General features: G+C 50.5%; 3 protein-coding genes across 4 annotated transcripts in view; 1 reads left to right on the top strand and 2 right to left on the bottom strand.

Annotated features, from left to right (window-relative positions):
- The window catches only part of Pde6b (phosphodiesterase 6B), a 45,259-nt gene extending 41,612 nt beyond the window's left edge, over positions 1-3,647 (top strand). The window contains exons 18-22 of the mRNA XM_048447038.3: positions 273-336; positions 550-624; positions 1,213-1,296; positions 2,493-2,646; positions 3,412-3,647. Of these exons, the coding sequence (XP_048302995.1) occupies positions 273-336; positions 550-624; positions 1,213-1,296; positions 2,493-2,646; positions 3,412-3,473 (439 nt within the window). The 3' untranslated portion in view covers positions 3,474-3,647. The remainder of the gene's footprint in view (positions 1-272; positions 337-549; positions 625-1,212; positions 1,297-2,492; positions 2,647-3,411) is intronic.
- A 1,491-nt stretch (positions 3,648-5,138) lies between these two features.
- On the bottom strand, positions 5,139-6,263 carry Atp5me (ATP synthase membrane subunit e). Its single transcript, XM_048447037.3, has 4 exons — positions 6,105-6,263; positions 5,832-5,886; positions 5,575-5,673; positions 5,139-5,244 (listed from the first exon to the last, which is right to left on the bottom strand). Exons 1-4 carry the CDS (start codon positions 6,138-6,140, stop codon positions 5,219-5,221), a joined length of 216 nt encoding a protein of 71 aa, XP_048302994.1. The 5' UTR covers positions 6,141-6,263; the 3' UTR covers positions 5,139-5,218.
- Positions 6,264-13,271: 7,008 nt separating this feature from the next.
- Positions 13,272-21,438, bottom strand: Slc49a3 (solute carrier family 49 member 3). Of its 2 annotated transcripts, none has more exons than XM_048447036.3 (10): positions 20,845-21,430; positions 17,922-18,080; positions 17,484-17,697; positions 17,230-17,306; positions 16,450-16,587; positions 16,248-16,364; positions 15,684-15,836; positions 15,297-15,454; positions 14,901-15,010; positions 13,272-14,207 (listed from the first exon to the last, which is right to left on the bottom strand). In XM_048447036.3, the coding sequence occupies exons 1-10, from the start codon at positions 20,980-20,982 to the stop codon at positions 13,957-13,959; spliced, it is 1,515 nt and encodes a 504-aa protein (XP_048302993.2). In that variant the 5' UTR covers positions 20,983-21,430; the 3' UTR covers positions 13,272-13,956. The 2 variants fall into 2 exon arrangements, 1 of the variants encoding a protein (XP_048302993.2); XR_015002600.2 differs by having other exon boundaries at positions 14,070-14,207; positions 14,901-15,072; positions 20,845-21,438.
- Between the last annotated feature and the right edge of the window lie 929 nt (positions 21,439-22,367).

Genomic DNA, 22,367 nt, shown 5'->3' with positions numbered 1-22,367 from the left:
CCAGGGATAGGAGACTCCAAAACAAGAGTAGTTCTCTCAAAATTGAACAAAAGCACTGGCTCAATCTGTCCCGAGATTCACAGACACCAGCATAGAATTCAGAATCAGAGAGCCTCCGTTAGGACCCTTGGCCATCTCTTGCTTCATCCTCAGTTCCCTTCTCTGCCTACAAGGTGGTGACTCAGGCCCAGCACCTTCCCAGAACTCTCAGAGATGCTGAGAAAATGTTCTCTCTGTTCTTAGGACATGTAGTCTGCTCTGTCTGTCCACAGGGCCATGATGATGACTGCATGTGACCTGTCTGCTATCACCAAGCCCTGGGAAGTCCAGAGCAAGGTCAGGACTGATGCCCATCTGGATTCAGAATAGCCTTCAGAGGCCGTCCTGGGTCTTCACCTAGGGAGCTACCGGGGAATGGTGTTGATTTTAGAAGTAATTTCTGGGTACAGCCGTGAGAGGCACCATATGGACGTTGCCTGCAGAGCTTCAAGGGGGAGGGCCTGCTGTTCCTGAACATAGAACCCCACTATAACCTTTGTGTGTGTTCAGGTTGCTCTTCTGGTGGCTGCTGAGTTCTGGGAACAAGGGGACTTGGAAAGGACAGTCTTAGATCAACAGCCCATTGTGAGTGTTGCTTCCAGAATCTTCCATCTTGACAGGTGAATTAGAACACTTGGTAGTACTCCAGACCCCAGGAATTTAAGGTCCTGGAGTCTTAACCTTGATTTGAGGGGTCATTGGTGCAAGCAGGGGTAATATGGCATCTTGTAGAACAGAAATGAAAAATTGGGATATCCAGGTTGCAGCCCACAAGCAAGAGTCTTCAGAGCCCATGCAGCTGCACAGTATGTACAGTAGGCAGGGCAGTCCAGGGATGGCAACTCTGAGAAGGGCAACCCTGGGGAAAAGGGGAGGAGTAGAGGCGGTACTCCATGGCAAGACAGACAATGAGGCCATTACAGTTAGAGGTAGGCCCACAGCTAACACCAGGGATGGTATCTATCCACATATGAACTAGAAACTACATAGGTTTGCTTTGACCACTTGGGGATATGGGAGGCGAAGGCTTTATTATTCTTACTAATGTGAAAAACTGACTGGAGCAGGCTTTAGGCAAGGTTCAGACTCGGCATGAAAGAGGCCTTTGCCAGCTAACAAAGTCTCGTAGGGAGGAGCAGCATCCATTTCATCTACCTATGTTTCCTCCACAAGCCCATGATGGACCGGAACAAAGCAGCTGAGCTCCCCAAGCTGCAAGTTGGCTTCATCGACTTTGTATGTACTTTCGTGTACAAGGTGCGCAGCAGAGGTGTTCTATGTGGCCTGGGGTGGACTGGCCAAGAACGGGTAGGGAATTGGCTGGACCCAGCTGTGGTCTTGCAGGAACATTTGTGTGGTCTCCACCTTTATCTGATAAGGTCTGATGTACAACTACACTTGTCCATCTACCCTATCACAACACCCATCTCAACCTGCCCAGTCAATGATCTGTCCCAAAATTTGTGAATGTCCTTCAGAAGCACCAAGTGCATCCCTAGAAGGTCCTTACTCACCCTGAGGTCTCACTTTAAAGACCCCTGCCTCAGAGAGTTACTTTACTCACAATGGGCACACTGTCTTCAGGAAAATGACTGCAACTTGCTTATTTGAAAACGTGGAGGTGAGCCTGAGTTTGTCTCCGCTGGCACACCCCAATACAACCTGAAGAACACGACAGCAGCCGTGTTCCCACTATCTGATCAATGTACTGCCAAGGTTTGAGTTCTGCTATTGATTGAAGGACGAGGCAGGAACTTGGAGAGACTTGAAAGATAGGCCTGACTACAGTGTCCTTGTGTGGGTGCACATGACACCCCAGCTCTACCCATTCTGGTTGTTCTCAGTGGTAACAGACCCCACATTGCAAGACAGACACTGTGATTCCAAGTGAAGTCAACCCTAAGCAGCCAGGCAAGCAGGAAGAGGGGGTCCCTGGAGGCCCCACCATCTTCCTCGGTCCATCTACATCACCTGAAAGCAGATGCAGGACTTGTTGAAGCTTCCAGCCCTCCTGCAGCTGACATTCTCTATTCTTGGGATGCTCATCCTGCTAGTTCTGTATCAGAAGTACTTACACCCAACAGCTCCCTCTCACACAGGCTCCTAGTCCTCCTCCTCCTTGGGGATTATCTGGAAAGGGAAGACTTCAGTGGTTCTTTCCTATGCTGATCAACTCTACTTGATAGCCTGAGGGTGGGGAACCAAGGTGGGCCTGTAGCAGCCACAGATCATGTGACCTGGGGACCAGTAGTAGTCACTACTAGCATGGTGCCAGGGAGTGTGGGGCCTCACTTCACTGTCCTTATGACTTTTAAAATAAAACATGCCACAGATATGAGTGCACCCTCGGTCCATTGACTTTGGCGGCAGGGAAGCCTGAGGTCTTTGAAGCGTTACTATCTGAGCCCTCCAGGAGCAGGGGGACAGCACAGTGACTTCTCAGTTCCCTCTAGGAATTTTCTCGCTTTCATGAAGAGATCCTGCCCATGTATGACCGGCTGCAGAATAACAGGAAGGAGTGGAAAGCGCTGGCTGATGAGTATGAGGCCAAAGTCAAGGCCCTAGAGGAAGAGAAGAAGGAAGAAGGCAGAACAGCAGCCAAGAAAGGTCTGGGCCCACAGAGGACTGGGGTGGGCTCAGGGTCAACCCCTGAGTCAATGCTGTAACATGCAGAAAATCACCAAGCAGTCAGAAAGGGAGGCTAATTCATATAGCCCAGCAGCTGAGGCTGAGGCCCTGGAGCCAAAGAATGCCCATTCATCTTGTCCTGTCCTTCAAGGGGCATAGCTGTTCATGCCGTGTAGATAACAGATCAGACCGGAATGTTCTCTCACTGAGACAGGAATGCTATATTCCTATACATGAGAAGTGAGCTCACTGAACTCCTATCAGCTCTTTTGTTTCAATAAGTAGTTGTTCCTTCCCAAGTGTGGTAGCACATGCCTGTAATCCCCCAAAGCTATCCTCAGAATCAAAAGAGCAAAGCTGAATTAGACGCAACACAAAGGCTAGATCAGTGAGCTAAGCAAGAGTTAAATTGGCACAGTGCTAACCTGTTTCATGTGACTCAGTTGAACAACCCACTGCACCCCAGATCAGAAACCCAGTGATATTATCTTATCTTCTCCAGGGTTTGTTTACCCTGGACCTGGGGTTCTCCATGGCTAAAGCTTCTGGGTCATGGGAGGTCAGGGCTGAAAGTAATCAGGGCACAGTGACCGGAGAGGCTCAGGTACTAAGGAAGGCTCAGCATAATCGGCTTGGGTTGGCCTCAGATCTAGTTTAACCCCTGCAGGAGAACCTACTGGGGCTATTAGAGGACACCAGGTACAGGGCAGACAAAGAGACCACTCAGTGTATCTTCTCTTGCAGTGGGCACAGAAATTTGCAATGGCGGTCCAGCACCCAAGTCCTCGACCTGCTGTATCCTGTAAAACCCATCTAGTGGCTTCTGGGCCCTCCCTCCTGCCACTCACCCACTGGAGACAGACTCTGCAGTTTGGCTAAGACATTAGGAAGCAGAAGGAAAAAAAAAGATCAAATGTAACTGAATATTTTCAAATTGTAAAGGTTTTTTTTTCAAATTAAAGCCAATTATAAATGTTAAATGGTGTAGCCCATATTTACCTGGTTTGATGAAGTTCCCACAAAGAGCTTTACAAAGGATTTATGAATTGCCTTAAGTCAGAGAGAGCTCTATTCTTGTACATATGTGTGCATATAGGCATTCAGTTACATCTGCTTTAGCAAAGGCTTCTGCCCAGGAAGTCAGAACAGAGAAGATAACCTGCCAGTTTTACACATATTGACATCACTTGATGGCACATCATATTTGATCCATTGAGAGCTCTGCGGGTCAAGGCTGTGAGCAGAGCTGAGATCCAATGGAAGTGGCCCAAAGGGTGGGATCCTCCTGAAGGAAGCAGCCAGCAGCTGTCTGCTATAAACACTGCAGCTGTTGACCGGGCAGGGAAGCCTGAGAGGCAAAGCTGAGGTGTAAGTTCAGTGCAACTTCACAAGACTAGGCTTTTAGACATGCACTATCTGACAGAGAACAAACCCATGGGATCCCAGCGAATTTGTTTTCCCATTCCCGGGAAGAGAATATATCTAGCAGATTGCCTTCAGCACTGGGAAGAGGTGGCAAATTTAATCCTCAGAGTACCAGATAGTGGGATACCATTTCGGGGGAGTGGATGCGGGAAGCAGCTTTTCACTCAACCTCTAATACCAAATACAGGGCTTTCAAGTACACATATGCTGCTTCTCTCGACTCACTTTAAAATAAAAAAATAAAGCTCTAAACCTATGAAACTTGTGCAAGGCATAAAACTGAGGGAGCAGTAACACTTCTGGTTTGCTTTGGGTTGCTGTAATAACCATGACCAAGAACAACTTGGGGAATAAGGGCTTTTTTGGTTTACATATCTCCATCACAGTCCATCATGGAGGATGGACTATCAGGACGGGAACTCAAGCAGGAGCAGAGGCAGAAACCATGGAAGGGTGCTGCTTACTGGCTTGCTCCAGCTTGCTTTCTTACACAGTCAAGACCATCTGCTCAGGAATGGTACCACCCACAGCGGGCTGGACACTCCCATACCAACCACCAATTAAGAAAATACCCCACAGATATAACCATGAGCCAGTTTGCTAGACAATTCCTCGATAGGGGTTCCCTTTTCCCAAGTGACTAGTTTGTGTCAAGTTGAAAAGAACTAGTGGCCAGGATACAGGATACAGGAGCCCAGGGTTCGGATGGAGGGTCACCTTTCAAGATCCAGGGGAAATTACGAGTTGGGTGGCACAAGACCCATGTTACTGGGAAGGCATCAACCCCCACCAGCCTTGTACAGGGCCTGAGCTGCTGACAAAAACAGTCGAGCTCAGAGCAGAGCAGAGTGAGCTGCATCCAGGCAGCTAAGCCACTCTATATCCTTGGAGCCCAGCTTGGCCTTACCTCTGCACCCTCCCAAGCTGCACTTTGTATCCATGTCAGGCAATGATCACAAATTCCTTTGAAACCGCCCTCTCCCCCATGAAAACCTAGGAAACAACTGCAGAGCCGGTCGCCACTTAGAAGCAAACAACCAAGGCAGTAAAGGGAGGAAGCCGAAGCATCACACGACAGAGCTTTATTCATCCTCAGCGACTTAAGAAAGGCAAACTCACTGGCGCTTCACTTGAGTATGCTGTCATCTTGGGCTGAAAATCGAGAAGAGACAGTGTCACACGTTATACACACTCGGGTCTCCTGCGAGGACTTCAGGATTGCATTTATAAAACATCCAGAATCTAATTCCAAAAGAACCTCACTTTTGACACTAAAACCATCCCTTGCATCCCAGGTGCCCAACGCCCACTCCACCTGACTGGAATCTACAGGAAGTCAACAGAGAGGGTCAGAGAGACTGTTCATCAACAGCCTCTCTGAAGGCAATGCTGCAGCACGGCCTGCACATTCCGCTAGGCTCCAAGGAGGACAGCAGCTACTTCCAGAAAACCTGGGCGTGGGGGTGGGGCTAAAAGCCATACCTTCTGCCCGTTCTCTTTCAATCCGTTTCAGTTCATCTAGTCTCTTCTTTTCCTCCGCGGCCACCCTCCTCTCCTCCTCTGCCCGGGGCTTCAGGTAACCTAGGGAGCGGAAGGAATTAACTTCTTCCCTAAAAAGCCGACTCCAGAATCTCCCGATAGCTGTTCCCTCCCACCTCCTCCCCTGTGGCCCAAGCATCGTCTCCCTCCCCGGGAGCTGCAGGCCCAGCAATCCCACACACCCCGAATCCCGCACTCACTATAGCGCTTGGCGCCGTAGGCCATGCCGAGGACCAGGGCTGAGTACCGGCCGAGCTGCAGAAAAAAAGACGTTAGAGTAGAAGAACGAGGGGATCGGAGATGGAGGAGCACGGGTAGAGGGGCAGAGGGCAGGAAGTTGCAGGGGTCACCAGGTCCGGGACTGCCTTGAGACCACAACCAGCAGTCTCGAGGGTGGGCGATGCTAAGTCGGGGTAGTGGTAAGGGGCATTCAAGGGCTCTGAGCACCATGCGCGACGGTAAAGTGGGTTCACCTTGATGAGCGGAGAGACCTGAACTGGGGGCACCATCTTGTCCGTGACCTTCGCGCCGGAAGCTTAACTGAGGCGGAAGACACAGCAAAGAGCAAAGGCCTCCTCCTGCAGCCAGGAAAGCGCATGCGCCATAACGAAGACGCGCCCCCTGGTGGCCGGAGGGTAGCGGTGCATTCCCGATGAACTGGTTACGAAGTCATTGAGGCTGCGTGTGCAGGATGACTTCAGGAGGGCGGAGACTTGGAGCCAAGTTACTTCACAGGCACGTAATGAACGACCGACTCTGGAATCCGTCGCCCACCTTCTCTGAACTGGAGCAAGCAAACAATTCGTTCCTCTCTTGGAACAGACGAGCACACCCAGCAGATCCGCCCAGGGCGGCCTTTGGGAGTGGGGGCGAGATTACAGACCTCGTTTTGGTCCTGCCTGAGAGATCTTCAGTCTTCCAGGCCTTTTCTGCAACTGCCTGCCCTGGATTCCTTTTGGCCAGTGCAACCGGGTTTTCACACTCAGAGCCACTTCAGGTTTTGAGATCTTACAGTTAGTTGAAGGTCATTCAAACCGGGCTGATCTCTGGTCTCAGCCCACACTCTGGGGATCCCAAGCCCTGAGCCCTAATGACCCCTCTCTACCAGGCCTCATGGGGACGGCTATGAAGCACCCAAACTGCCAAACTAGTTTTCCGCACTGTCCCCAGAGTGGGTGCCTCTCTAGCAACTGTGTCCACCTAGACCAACAGTTCTCAATCTGTGGGTCACGGTCCCTTTGACAAGCCTCTGTCTCCAAAAATATTTACATTATGATTCATTTTGTTTGTTTATTTTTCAAGACTGAGTTTCTCTATAGTTTTGGAGTCTGTGCCGGAGCTAGCTCTTGTAGACCAGTCTGGCCTCAAACTCAGAGATCCGCCTGCCTCTGCTTCCCAAGTGCTGGGATTAAAGGCGTGCTGGCTACATTTCGATTCATAACAGTAGCAAAATCACAGTTATGAAGTAACAAGAAAAATAATTTTGTGGTTGGGGGGTTACTAAAGGGTCGCAGCAATTGAAAGGTTGAGAGCCACTGGCCTAGATTGAAGGTGTCCAGCCATGGGACAAACATCAGACAAGCTCATTACCAGCTGTGTCTGCCATTGGCATACAGTCTCTGTGGAAGTCAGGCATGGTGAGGTTGTAGCCATCCATTGGCTGTCTTTACCCCAATGCCCATCAGGGACTTGATGTCTCCCTAAGGCTGTCTTTGAGTCAGCCTCCTCAGTTTTGCAGTGCATCAGGACTTGGAAAGGCATACAGTCCATGGGGATGGGGTATCTTCTCCTGACTCCTCATTAAGTCTCTATTTGTAAAGAGAATGTAACTGTGAATATAAAGTGAATAAAATGTAGCAATGAAAAACCCCAGAGCCCATAATAGGCACTGCTCAGCTATCCTGAAGGGAGGAATCCTGCAGAGAGTGGAGTGGCTATCCTGGGCATTCAGAAGAGGAGCCCCTGCCCTAAGGCCTGGAACTGTGCCTGCATTTGGTCTGGAGTCCAAGGCCCTGGGCCTCCTCTGCTGGGATCCTAGAAAGTTCCCTGAGCTGGGAACAGAATATCCAGACCATATGCCACGGGCGCACCATGTACTCTTTTCTTGTCCTTGATAAATCTGATCTTTGGTTCCCCACCCTCATCTCTACCTGAGCCTGCGTGAGACAGGCAGACCTGCCTTCTGAACCATTGCTCCCTGAGGAAGCTGCAAAGGCGTGCTGACCTACAAGGCACCAAATAAACCTCCTCACCCCTCACAGCCATCTGCATACTGAGCCCCCCTCCCTTTCCTGCTCTTAAACAACTGGTTAGATAACCTTAGGTGACCAAACAGGTTTCCCTCACTAGACCTTAACTCAGACTCCTCACCAGCTCAGGCTTCCAGAACTGAAGCTGTCCCTGGGGCCCAAGGGGGTGTGGGCTGAGGGGTGAGTGCACAGAAGCTACATGCAGGAGTGGAGGCAGAAGAAGCACCTGACACACACACTGGCACGGCATGCAGATGAATGGCTTGGCATCTGCTTTGGCTCAGGATCATTTGTGGGGGCAGCGTAAGTGGTTAAGGTTCCACACAGCTCAGGACACCACTGGGACAATTCTGCACCTGTTGAAGACAGCTGTGTGCAGAATCTAAATATTCCCAACGTGCTATCTTTAGTGCTGTGCTCAGGTTGAGCCAAGATCCTCCCTGGGGTCTGGTGGCCCTCTCAAATTCAGAGCTTACCACCCCTGCAGCTGAGCTAAACCCCTCTGAGGCCCTTCATTCTCAGCTACCATTCCCATTCCTGAGCCAACTCCCATCCCTGGTAATTTCCCCTCGAGGTCTGAGGTAGCATCTGGGAAGGAGATTCTGTGACTGAGGCTATGACCTTGGGGGACAGGACAGGACCTCTGACAATGCACAGTATGGAAGATGTCACAGCTTAGAAATGTACCAGGGTAGGATTGCCCAGCTATCAGATTCTTGGGCCAGAGCCATTCAGCACCTCTGCTGATCTTGAACAGGTAGCACTCTATCATCAATACCTATAGTTTCTGCTACACTGGCCAAGCCCAGTTGCCTAGATGACTAAGACCCCCAGCCTTCGGACAATAATGTGGCACAAGGCCATGAAGTTGTAGCATTCTTGGCAGAATAAGTGCTGGGCTGCTCCTGGCGCTGGGCTGAGAGAAGGGGTATCTGAGTAACCACCAGACTACCTAGGCTCACTCTGCAGTTGTCCAGTTCCCTGGGATGGCAGTCCTCAGCCTGTCCTTGTAGGAAGTGGCAACCAAAGTCTGCTCTATCCTAGGGGGACAGACAGCATCTTAGGACAAGAAAAAGCTGGATCCTGGGCAGGAAAGACTCATGCATGATGAGCAGGCAACCAGGGAGGTGCAGGGCAGGGGCATCCAAGTGAGTATACACACACATTCACTTGCACATGGGTGTCTTTATGTGTGCGCTCATGTGAACATACACAATGGTGTGAGTGTAGAGATACATGCCCCATAGTTGCCATGGTAACAAACTGGAAAGAATGAGGGAGGGTCTGGGCCTGCAGAAAACTGGATTCTAGGCATGAGTCCATCCTTGGAGTGCATTTACCCCGGAGCCCTCTAGGACTGGACATAGTGGACTGCTTGAACCCTCCAGTGTCACAGTTTCCCCATTCTGTGAGTTAAGTCTCCCAAATCATGATTGTCCCTGAGTGTTCCCCCAGTGGCTTCAAAGTCCTCATCCTTGGCACTTCTGCCTCTCATGCCAGCAGGAACACCAAGGAAAATGGCACTGCTTACCCAGAGAGCCCCCTCCAATGTCTTCTCTAACTCTGAGCAGACCCAAGTTCTGGAAGTTCTAGGAGGTAAGTCTGCCTTTGCTCCCTGGGAGCCCCTCATACAGTTGGTATAGGAGGACACGTGTGGCCTCAGAGTGCCTGTCCCTTCGGTGGGACAGAGCCAGGTGTGGGGATAAGGGTAGGAGCTGGGGCAAAGCTGGGACCCCAGTAGTGCAATAAGCCTGGCATTGGCTCCTCGGTCCTCACATTCATGGATAAGAACAGCAATAGCTTCATTGACAAAGAGGACCTATAGGACACTTACACTTCCTTGAGTAGGTGTGATCTCTTCCTCAAGTATAGCAAGGACATTGCCCCTAAATGGTGACACACACTCATATTTGGGGGGTATTATTGCCACCTCTAGGCTGTTATACTAAAGGACTTTGCTCTCGGGGGTCTCAGAATAGCTCCTCAAGACGCTGGTTTGTTTAAAGCTGGCAGAGGTCTTCAGGGTAGTTAGGAAACTGGAATGGATTTGAGGCAGGGACTGGACTGTTACATCCCACCCCTCCACATTACCCCTAGGCTCACCCTGTGGGTTGGAGAGTGTGTATGGGTCGGCCTACTCATTATCTCATTGTCCCCCGCCTTCAAGTCACTTCAGCTGGCACTGTCCCTCTCCGTCTCAGTGACCGGCCATGAGACACTTCTGAGGCAGGGCGCAGGAGCCTTGGGTCCTACCTCAGAAGCTGGGAAAGGCGGTTATATTTTACCTGGAATGGGGGTTCCCCATTGCCCACCTTTCCTGTATTTGAGAACAGAAACAGTGTTTAACCTTCTCCTTCCTCCACAGAAGACGGTGTCCTTAGATTGACTCCAGCCTGTATCCCCCCACACTTGGGTCAAAAGGCTTTTATTTTTTATTTTTATTGTGCTCTACATTTTTCTCTGCTCCCCTTCCTGCCTCTCCTCTCCCCCCTTCAGCCCTCTCCCAAGGTCCCCATGCTCCCAATTTACTCAGGATATCTTGTCTTTTTATACTTCCCATGTAGATTAGATCTACGTATGTGTCTCTTAGTGTCCTCATTGTTGTCTAGGTTCTCTGGGATTGTGGTTTGTGGGGTGGTTTTCTTTGATTTATGTTTAAAAACCACCTATGAGTGAGTACATGTGATAACTGTCTTTCGGGGTCTGTGTTACCTCACTCAAAATCATGTTTTCTAGATCCATCCATTTGCCTGCAAAATACAAGATGCTGTTAATTTTTTCTGCTGTGTAGTACTCCATTGTGTAAATGTACCACATTTTTCTTATCCATTCTTTGGTCGAGGGACATTTAGGTGGTTTCCAAGTTCCGGCTATGACAAACAAAGCTGCTATGAACATAGTTGAGCACATGTCCTTGTTGCATGATTGAGCATCCTTTGGATATATACCTAAAAGTGGTATTGCTGGGTCTTGATGAAGGTTGTTTCCTAATTTTCTGAGAAATCACCACACTGACATTCAAAAGGGCTGTACCAGCCTATCTAGCTCTCTGTAAACCCTATCACCATCAGAGCCCTGGCTCCCAAATGGAAGCCAGAACAACCTATATGGATCAACAGAGGTTCTTCAGGCCCAGATCTTGTCTTTTTCTACTTCCCATGTCGATTAGATCTATGCAAGTCTCTCTTAGGGTCTTCATTGTTGTCTAGGTTCTCTGGGACAAAAGGTTCTGTCTTAAGTCTCATCTATCTTTTGTCTACAAGTGCTCTGCACTCCTCTGGAGTCACCCTGTGAACAGTAGACGTAGGTCGTCCTTTGGGGTCACCTGCCAGTGACAAGGAAAGAGGGGGCTAGGGATGAACCCCTCACCCCTGCCCATGCTAATGTCAAGAATGAGGTGAACGCCGAACTCAAGGAGTCCTCAAGGCCGTCAACGTCATGATGTTCCTGAACAGATATGGGAGATGAACAGTGAGCTCTGTCCCGGGACAGTCCTCAGCTTGTCACCTGCCAGCGTCTAGTTCTTAGCACTTAAAACTCAAAAAAAAAAAAAAAAAAGAAAAACCCTCCAAATATTTTATACAGCCTAGCATGGCTCAGACTCCAGGGCCTTTGACCATGTGGCCCGAGGCCTTGGAAATGCACACTTGGCAGAACAAAGCCTCCTGGTGACTGGGCTAAGGGATGAGTTAGTTATCTGTGTCATTGCCAGGCTACCTAGGCAGTTGTCTAGTCCCCTGGGATGGTGGCCCTCAGTCTACCTTATACAAAGTGGCAGCTAGATGTCTGAGTTGTCCTGGGAGGACATCTTTCCTTTCCTTTCCTTTTTTTTTTTTTTTTTTTTAATTTTTCAAGATAGCGTTTCTCTGTGTAACAGCTCTTGCTGTCCTGGAACTAGCTCTTGTTGATGAGGCTGGCCTAGAACTCACAGAGATCCACCTGTCTCTGCCTCCCTAAAGGTATGCGCCACCACCGCCCGGCCCTAGGGGACAACTCTTAAGAAACCTCTCTCAGTAGTACCCAAGCCCACCTATCCACCTCTCTGTAGACTCTATCACTATCAGAACCCTGGTTCCCAAATGGAAACCAAAACGACCCATGTGGATCAACAGAGATTCTTTGGGTCCAGGAATAGGAAAGACTCCTTAGACGATCCTAGGCACTTGTTACCCTAGGACAAGATAGGACTCTAAAAGCCTTTTTGTGAGCAGGCACCAATACAGAGACCATCCTAAATGCCTTCAAAATGCTCAACCTTGATGGCAGGGGCAGCATCCACAAGGAATAGTGAGTCTGGCTTAAGGGCTGGGGATATCCACCCTGAAAAGAGACATGCCTGGGCCCAAGTCCACCCCACCAGGCCCTCTTGACCTCTTAATTCCAGGACCTCAAATAGCCACCCTGAGACCCTAAGAGCAGAGTCATTTGGAATAACTAAGAGAAAGGTTATTCCTGCTATTTGTCCCTTTATTACCCAGGGAGGCATCGTCCATCTATTGCTGTCTTAAGCCCCTTTCATACATGGCTTACTTAAACGTAACACTAGGGAATGGAAACGTTCTGGTGTCCCAGGCATCTGCCCCTTACTCCATCAGGTACCCGCTGTGAGTCACCATGGGCTCCAGGAACCATTAGGCACCTGAGTTTTGACGACAGGTTGGTAGGATGTACACATCAGACTATCCTCAGGTCTCCCACAAGAGGAGCTGCAAGCAGGAACTTCCCACTCTTCCACAGAGCAGCTAATCTGTCCCTTTCCGCTCTCAGCATCAAAGGTCTACTAATGTCCCAAGCCAACAAGATGACTGCAAATGAGGTTAGCCCAACCCCCACCCCTAAAGTATATCAGAGGGCAGCTAGGGGCAACATTCCCCCAAAAGTATACACCACCACTCTGCTACTAGCTAGCTCAGTAATAGAGGCAGCAGACTAGGAGGCAGGAATAAAGCGTAGGTCCTAGCTTGTCTATACCATGTATTCTCTACCATCACCAGCACACACTCCTGGTAGCCCCTCCCCTCTCCCAACCCCTCTTCCTTACACCTTCCCTTCTCCCACCCTCTTTGTCTAACCCACTTCCTCCATTCCTCTTCTGACCCCACCTAGCATACATCCCCAGCCCCTCCCTTGGCTGGGTTCTAAGCTCTCTGCTCCTCTCCACCCATGAGCAAGTCAACCAAGAATCAGGAACCCGGGCTGGAGCCACGGCTCAGTGGCTAAGAGCTTTGCTTGTTCTCCCAAAGGTCTTGAGTTCAATTCCCAGCAACCACATGGTGGCTCACAACCATCTGTAATGAGATTTGGTGCCCTCTTCTGGCCTGCAGGGATACATGCAGTTATTAAAAAAAAAAAAGAATCAGTAAATTATTAAAAAAAAAAAAGAATCAGGAGTCAAGTGCCTGAAATTTACTGTGTCTGGGCTGGAGCCCAGGAACCTGGTCTCTCCCACCACCACCAACTTGATGAATCAGATGCTAGAGTTTACCTTCAGTGTGACTGGCAACTACAAAATGCTGAGCTATAGGTCCTCCCACATGCAAGAGGCAGCATGAGCTTCTCCATCCTTCAGGCTGCAAGCTGAAGCCAGTTCAATAAAGTTGGACACACAAACTTGCCTGTGAGTGTTCATTAGAGGGGGTGTGTCTACCAGAGATCCTTCTGCTCCCTACTCTTAGACCAGCTCACCCTCCTCTGTGCTATCCTCGAATCAGGCTAAATGTCTGGTCATACAGTTGAGACAAAAGTTTTCCTACACCTGTCTACCTCAGACTGGCCATGCCATGGTCTCCAGAACTCCCTCAATTTCTTACCAGAAATCTTCTACTCACTACGGCCCCTGAATAGACACTCCCTGCAACAGCCTCCACAAATCTGGCTTGGCCAGGGTCTACCCAAACTGACCAGTATCCACACAACAGCAGTTATTTTCAATTTATCATTGTCTACCTAAGGACCAAAAGGCAATCCTATTATACCCTAGGTGTGCTAAAAACTTTGTGCTCCTGTTAGAGTTTTTAGCGTGACAGGCACAAACAAAGAGACCCTAGCAAGTCTCTGCTTTGCCAGATGTCTCTGCTCATTCTGAGTGTCCTTTGGAAAGAGAGGCAGGACAAGGAGCTTCCTGCAAGGCCCCAGATGGAGGTGTTAAGCCAGAAGTCTCAAGGGGTGTCACTTGGGTGGAGCCTACTATCCTTGGCTCGCTGGCACATATCCTGGACGAAGGGAGTCCTCCAGACTCGGCCTCCAGGCGCCGATATGGGGTGTTGAAGAAGAGCACCAGGACACAGGTGAAAAGGGTGCACAGACCAGCCAGCAGCAGCAGAGACACTGAAACCACAAGCACAGGTCTGTCCCTCTACTGCCCAGGCAGTCAGGGTCCCCAGCTTCCACCATAGGCAAGCCTTGGTAGACCTGACACAGCTGACCCTGTGACAGTGACCACAGAGAGGTCTGCAAACAGTCTCAGACCTCAACAGCCTGCAGGATGTTCCCAGACCCAGGTTCCAACAGCTGGGAACCACAGGTTATGGGGACACGGGTATCCTTCTGGTCTCTAACCACACTCATCCGCAAACCTCTGTCTCTGTCTCTCTCAATCCTGTCTATCTCTGATCAACCTCCCCCCATATGTCCAGGTCTCTATGCCCCTTTCTCTCTGTGTTCCTGCCTCTCTTTCTATATAAATCTCTATTTCTATCTCCGTCTTTATCTCTTTCTCTCCTTTTCACTTCAAGATCTCCGCCCCCTTTCTGCCTAAGATCTGTCTCTATATTCTTGGATTTCGAAACATGTCACGAGGGGGCAGGGATACTGATGCTGGATTTTTGTCAGGGTCTTGGGACTACACCTACAAGCAGAGCCCAGGCATCTGACCACACTACTTCACAGCCATACCAACTGGTGTGGTTGGGGAGTAAAGAGCAAGATCCAATATCCTCAACTGGGCCAGGCCTCCTAATACCCTATCTTACTGGTCAGGTCTTAGCTTTCTGGAGCCAAACCCTGGGCTCAAACACTCACCTGTCCAGTCTAGAGGCTCCTCGCCCTGCCGGCAGGTAGAAAAGGATGGGCCCGTTCTCCGCATGGTCAGCGCCGTCAGCAGCAGCATGATGACCGCACCCTCGGCCTGCCTAGATACAGAGGGCCCTCAGTCTGGGCAGCAGAGCTCTCTGCCCACCACACCGAATGCCATCTTGGGAAGGAAAAAAACACCTATGGCCACCGGTGTGACACCTGTAACTCCTGAAGCAGCAAGCTGCCTTAGTCCACATTGGCGCTGCAGAGCACTCAGTACCTGCTTATCCCCGGTCAGAGCCAAGCACGTTCCTAGCTTCGTGGATCAGGAGCCATGGCACAAGATCCATAGGGAAAGAATCCATGCCCTGGGAGAAGTGACCAACGCAGAAGGATACTCACCCCAGGACAAAAATCAAGCCAGAAGAGGCACCTTCACCCACAGGAAACGAGCATTCAACTGCCAACTCCATGACCACGGGTGCCACTGAGAAGCCAAAGAGCCCCAGGAGGGAGCAGATGGCAGCCAATGCAAAGGTCTGTCCCTGCAGCTGGGACACCTGGCACCAACAAAGGGGTAGAGAAGAATGGAACAGGGATGGCGGTGAGTCATGCCACCTCCCCTGTGAGTTCTTAGACTGAGTGACAGAGTGTGGCAGTGAAGCCAGTCCTACCCAGGGTTACCCAACACTGAGGCGCCAGCTCTGGGAAAGCAACCACTGTACCTTCTGTCCCTCACCCGCCCGCCTGCCATAGTCTCCCTCCATCTTTGTTCCTGATGAGTCTCACCAGAGCAAAGGCCACGAAGGTCATGGAAGTCAGACAGAGGCCTATCTTGGTGGCTTCAGTGAAGTGCTTGGTCCGATCCACATACAGGCCTAGAAGCAGGGCCCCCAAAATCCCAAACACGATGAAGAGAGCCCCACAGAGGCCTGAGAACTCCTGGAAGTGGGGAGGGCAAGCTTAGAACCATCTGGAGGCAGGGAGTCAACAAGGCTCCTTAGAGCATACGTCATCACCAGGGAGGTTCCAGAGGACCAGTCTAGGCAACCCTGTCAAGCTGCCTCCTAGGATGGATTTTCTACAATGTGCACCTCACTAAAGGGAAAGGGGTATCACCACAGATATCCCATAGACCCTAGATACATGCCTATGGCCATGAGAGACCTACGCCAGCCACTGTGTCAGGAGGCAGAGGTCATGACCCAGAGATATATAAACAGCCATGGTTACCACCTCCATGAGAGGCTGTTGGTCTCACCCCTATCAGGCAGGGGGTGAACTGGGTGCTCAGGAGCAGTAGGTAACCCTCGCAGAGGCAGAGCCCACTCCAAAGGCAGGGTGACAACTTACATTGGAGTAGCCATTGGCACAAAGGATCTGTTCCAGGAGGGCGGAGAAGCTGGAGAAGATACCAATGCCACCACCGAAGCATATGGCCAGGATGACATAGGCCTTATTCTGGATGAGCTAGAAGGAAAAACAGCCCTCAACTCAGGAGCCCAAGCAAGCTTCTGAACACAGCTTCCCTGCCCCCAGAACCCACATAACCCACCAGTTTGAGGCCATGGAGGAAACTCTCTGAAGTAGAACTGGCAGCCCCTGTAGATGGAGGGCTAGGAGGCACACTCTCCCAGAGGCAGGCAGTGGCCAAGAGACAGGCAAGGGCAGCAGGGATAATGTAGATACCAAGCTGGGGAGAGATTCTGAGTGTCACAAAGAAGCCACACTAGTGATGCAGCCCTAGAGAGGCATATAAGACTGGAGAGACAGATCTCAGACACAGTCTCATCTGAGATTCCTGGAGGCAGGATTGCCATTTCGGACTGAGGTAGAAGTAAGAAATGGTAGCTGGCTGTTTTGCTTTTCTGACCAATATCTGTCTCTGGGTTTTTATTAATCATGCTACACCACACTGACACATGTGTCCCCACATGTCTCAGTCTGCTCTGTCCTCCTTACTAGCTGGCACCTGCCTTTAATCTCCAGAATCAGCAAACCCCACTCCTTTGGGGGGCTGTATCCCTCTACCCTCATCTGTTCTTTATGGCTGTATGTAGAACCTCACATTCAGAATAGCACTCAACGATGAATCCCTTCTTGATAACACCAGCCCTACTTCCCAAGGCTCCAGACTTAGCCCCACATAAGAACAGATCATGCTAACATACCTAGAATGTCATAACAACAAGCATTTGTATACACCAGGTATATGTGTGTGTGTGTGTAGATCACACACCAGTAAAACTACCATATGTACTGTCCCCAAGTATATGTATACGCTCAAGTTCACACAGCACACATGCCACATGTAAGATCATCAAGAGCCCCTCACCATCATGGGGATGTCTTCTGCCTTCTTGACTAGGGCAGGAGATAGCACATTTGCCACAAGGATGCCCAAAGGATTAGCTGGGTAGAGAAACAGTTGTATAAGCTCAGCTGTGACAGGCCTCACTCCAGACCTTGGAGGGAATCCTGCCTGATTCAGGCACCTTAGCCTTGGCCCAAGCTGGAGAGCAGAGGACACACATCCAGCAGGGTCTGTGAGCTGAGCCCAAGTTGCAGAGGTCCCACCCCAGGACTCACACATAGTGCCGATCATGTTAGCTGTGGCTCTCTGGTGCTCTGGGAACCATAAGGCAGCCAGCTTGGCTGGAGAAGAGATGACCAGGGTCTGGGCCAAGGCACAGAGGCTCTGGCCACTCATGAAGAAGGCAAATGGATTGGGGATCCTGACATCCAAGCAGGGCACAGCACGTAGCAAACTCCCAGCAAAATTCAACCATGCACCCAGGATAGTCTGTAGGAATGGACAGTCAAAAGACTATATGCCAGTCAAGACCCTTCATGCCTACATCTCCAGAAGCCCACCCCTACCTTATATGGATACCCCAATATCTACCTGCCCTCCCCAGATGCTTTGCCTGGAGAGCTCAACCAGAGGGACTAGTAGACTCTAATCTGGAGATGAGACCAAACTTCTGCACCCAAAGTCCCTCCTCACACAGGTACAGAATAACTTACCGCTTCACGGAGCCCAACAGAGTCCAGAACCCAGATGGCTGCCATGCCAAATGGGATGGATACCACAAGGTAGACTAGTGACAGCCAGTTGATCTGCTCCATGGACAGTAAGAAGTGCTGTGCGATGGTGTCTGCTACAGGTGCAAAGCTGAGCCATAGCTATGGGACACATAATCAGCTATAGGTCACAGACATTACCTAGACAGCTCTGCTCTGGCTGAAGCCTACGATCCACACTTGACTAGCTCAGGGTTGGAGCAGGGGTCTGGACATGCCTGTAAAGTCTATGAGGACAGAGCCTAACAGAAACTTGGGGTCACCTTGCTAGAGAATCACCCTTATTCTGTTACAAACCACGAAAGCAGCCAGGTATGGCCCACAGCCTGCCCAGTAGTGAAACATGAACCAGCATAGAGGCAGATATGAGGCCAAAAAACTGGCCAGAGTCTGAAGGACCACTAACCTCATCAGGATTGTTCTGAATCTTTGAGGCTAAAGGCAATCAATGGAGATGGTGTCCATTGCCTGGGAGGTACTGTGTTGAAGGTGGTGGAAAGATGAAAGTGGGCAGCTGAGACTTGGCTGTGAGTAATGAGAGACAGAGAAGCCAGAATCCCAGTGGGTGGAATACCCTGCACACTGGTGGGTCATAGCACTTAAGGACAGTGCTGGAGCTGAGCTGGAGCACACAGGTAGGAGGGGGAGATATGGGTGCGAGTGCAGATGGTAGCCATGGTTCCAGATTTCATGGTTGAACAATGTGCTGAGACAAGGTAGACAAGGAACACATTTTGGGGGAGACTATGAGGCCTGGTGTGTGGTGGAGACTCCATGCCAGACATCCAGACACAGCTAAATGATGCCTTGGGGGCTCAGAACATGCATGAGGACCAAGGAGGGGACAAACAGGGCCAAGACAGAAGAGTTCAGAGCCCAGGATTTCTTTAGGGATGACATGGAATCAATGACATCTTTCTCTCTCTGCACATCCTCCTGTCTTAGGCATTACAAAGCATAGGGACTCTGAAGCCCAGAAGAGTGAAAGAAATGTGGAGGAAGTTTTTCTGTGGGGGCTGGGCTGAGTGGAGAGAAGGGGTCACCCAAGCTTAGAACAGTAGAGAGGATAGATATGTGGCCCAACAAGGGTGTGTCCCCAATCAAAGTTCCTGATGAACCCTACTCAGGATGTCAAAGGTCCAAGCCACACCCACCACAGCTGAACAGAGAGTGTCAGGCTTCCCAACCACAAAGCCTCAGGAAACCCCAAGGTTGTGCAACAGCTGCATTTCCTTCTTTTCTCAGGGGACTAAACAAGAACAGATAGGTCTCCCAGACTTAGAAAGTGCCCCATGCAAGCCCAGTTGCCTCCTGCCTGGCCTCATAGAGCAAACAGGGACCAGGTATGTTTTCAGAACCTGTGTGCTGAGCAAGAAAAACAGAGCCCGCCGGGCGGTGGTGGTGCATGCCTTTAATCCCAGCACTGGGTAGGTGGATCTCTGTGAGTTCGAGGCCAGCCTGGTCTACAAGAGCTAGTTACAGGACAGGCACCAAAAACTACAGAGAAACCCTGTCTCAAAAAAAAAAAAAAAAAAAAAAAAAAAAAACCACCACCACCACCAACAACAAAAATATACACAAAAAAAAAACAAAAAACAGAGCAATCTCTCATGTTTGTTCTTGTTCCTCCCAGAGCAGTGGCCCACATACAAGAGGGCAGAGATATCTCTAATATGTGTAAGGCAACAGATACGGGAAGAAAAAAAGTCCATCCATCTCACCTACTGGACAATACTTTCAACCAGCTCTCAGCCTTGCCCCAGCTCACCCCCTGACCTCCTTCTCATGTAAACCACAGGGCCATCTTTTGGTCTCACAGCTAGGCGCCCCTCAGGCTGCTCTCTCAGAATCCTGGAGCCCCGTCACCAGCTACAAACAAATGAGCAGGGACTCCAGGAAGCATGACTGATCATGAAGCCCACAGGTCACAATGAGGACCCAGCCAGGATCATGACAATTTTTAGCATCAGGCTAATATTCTGTTTGCTCCATAAGGACAGCAGGACACTACCCAAGTGTCCCAGGATTTCCCACATCTACAGAAGGTGAGATTCAAGTAGATTCCTGCATGTATCCACAGACATACATCCCTAACCAATTATGTTTCCTAATTCTAGACACTGGACCTGTGAGCCAAGCCATAGCAGCAAGTCCCAACTAGTAAAGGCAGCTACCAGGAGAGAAGTTTCTGATACTGTCACAGTTAATAAGCTCCAGCTGTATCCCTCTCTTTTACTCAGAGCTGTTTCTTCACAACAGCAGAAAAAAGACAAGGCCATCAGAACCAGCCTACTGCTGGTTCACACGGGGTACCAGTGGGGTAGCCGAACCCATGGTACACGGCTATACACCATCTACACCGAGGGCTGTACCTCCTCATGGCCCCCAGGCTTGGCACTCTCTGAGCTATATTTGTTACAACTCATAGCTGCATGGCCCAAATGCTATCCATTCAGCTAAGTGGCCACAGTGTAACCCAAAGTTTCTTCACACGTTCTAGGGAGACCCAGCACCAGAGAGGCGCAGGGTTGGCTGTCTTTGAGCGGCAGACGGTAACAGCTCCACGCTAGGGAGGAAGGATCACTAGCAGTCTACCTGTGCCTGACGGGATGAAGAGGGACCCCCTGACATTAGCATTTGGAAGGGTATGAGAAGAAAGCAACAAGTTGAAGAGTTGAGATCCTTAAGACTAACCGACCTGTCGCCCTGGCTGTTCCCTCCCAGGCAGAACAGGTATTTACCCCTTCTTTTACAACCTCTTGGACTAGAAGAAAGGTCGGTTCCGTGAAGAAGCAAAAACAAACTGGCGCTGGGGCTGCTGGAAAGACCCCGCCCCGCCCGCCCCGCCCGTCCCAGCGCCCGGTACCGTCGCGTTGGAGCAGCTGAGAAGGCTGACCGCCAGCAGAAAGACCCAGCGGCGCGCATAGGCGCGGGGACCAGGCACCTCTTCTCTGGCGTTTGCAGATGTTCCCGACCGGTCCCAGGCTTCCAGCCTGTCCCCCATAGTCTCGGCCGCCTGTGTGCATTTCACGGCAAAGTGCTGAGCGTGGGTAGGATATCCCAGGACCAGGGCCGGGAGGAATGATCTGGTTAGTCCCCGCCCCAAAGCAGAAGTTGAGTGGGAGAAGCAGGGTTACCCTCCGACAGAGGCCAAGATGGAAACCGGAGGGATAAAAATCCCTTTAGAGCTAATTTTTACCACAGCCTGTGTGTTCTGCACCGGGAACTTCAACCGCGGTGGTAGGTGCCGGAAAGGGGTCTCTACTTGAGCAAAATCTGCATTTGCTGAAAGCCCCCCCCCCCAAATTCTTGAGGTCCTAAGTAGCAGCTCATTAACGGCCCGAGGCCAACCAGGAGGAGGAGAGTGGGATCAGTTTTCCAAAAACCTCCAATCCAGGACAGTTACTAGACTCCTCCTTGAGGAGGAAGGGGCGGGGTGGAGGACTAGGAAAGGCAGTGCCTGGCTACACCACCCCTGCCTACAGGTAGGCAGCCGCCAACTCCACACAGGGCTCTTTAATTTGCACCTGGAAAACAGCTGGGTTGAGTAGGCAGGGTCAGTTGCTTTCTGTGATTAGAAAGGAGACCTGGCAAAGAAGGAGTCACCTGACTCTGGGCTAACGCTGTTGATAGGAGTCATCCGACGCTTGCCACTGTGGCTGGTTCAAGAGAAGCCCGGTAGGCCAAAGTTCCTGTTCAGACTAGTGAGAAGAGCTGTTGGGGCAAGAACAGGGGGGACTGGCCAGGCAGGGTGAAAAAGTGAGTTTCTCACAGCGAGGAGGCTTTTTCTGCTGCAAACACATCCCTATGGTCTTACCCTCAAGATTGCTATTCCTTTTGTTTGTTTCTGGGACTTAGGGATTTAGTTTTTGAGCTGGGGTCTCACTTGTGTAGTCTAGGCTGTTTATCTTCAATATTGGACGGTACCACCTTAAACCATGCAGGCATGAACAAGCTCGCTATGTGGTCCCAGCCTTTGGTGTGTTCTTAGTGAGGCTGTGTACATGTCAGCTGGATTCTCCCATTTGGGGGTGAAGTCCTGTCCAGTAAGGAGAAAATGAGCAAAACCGTGGTGATATCCTGAAAAGGGCAGTTTTAGTCTGAGACTCATGATGACGCCTATGGTCCTTGCCCTCTTCTCTGCCATTTCCATTCCTGTCTCACCCCTGCTTACCCTCAGTCCACAGTTTGTGGTCACTTCCCTGAAGACCTGGTGTCCCATCCATACCCTACCCCTGCGGCCTAGAGCTGCCCTTGGCTGGGGACTTTGACATCCTGATATTCTGTCTGGGAGACTGAGAGGGTAGTTCAGGCTTCACTCTTCTCGGTTCAGGGCTCTAGCTTAGATGGAAACATGCCTGTCACCAGTTTCTGGTTTAGGTAGCCTAT

Source organism: Myodes glareolus, chromosome 8, assembly GCF_982192425.1.
Source record: "Myodes glareolus chromosome 8, mMyoGla1.1, whole genome shotgun sequence".
In the NCBI taxonomy this organism is placed as follows: domain Eukaryota; kingdom Metazoa; phylum Chordata; class Mammalia; order Rodentia; family Cricetidae; genus Myodes; species Myodes glareolus.
Note: the sequence above shows the minus strand (reverse complement) of the source record. Positions and strands in the feature narration are given on the sequence as shown.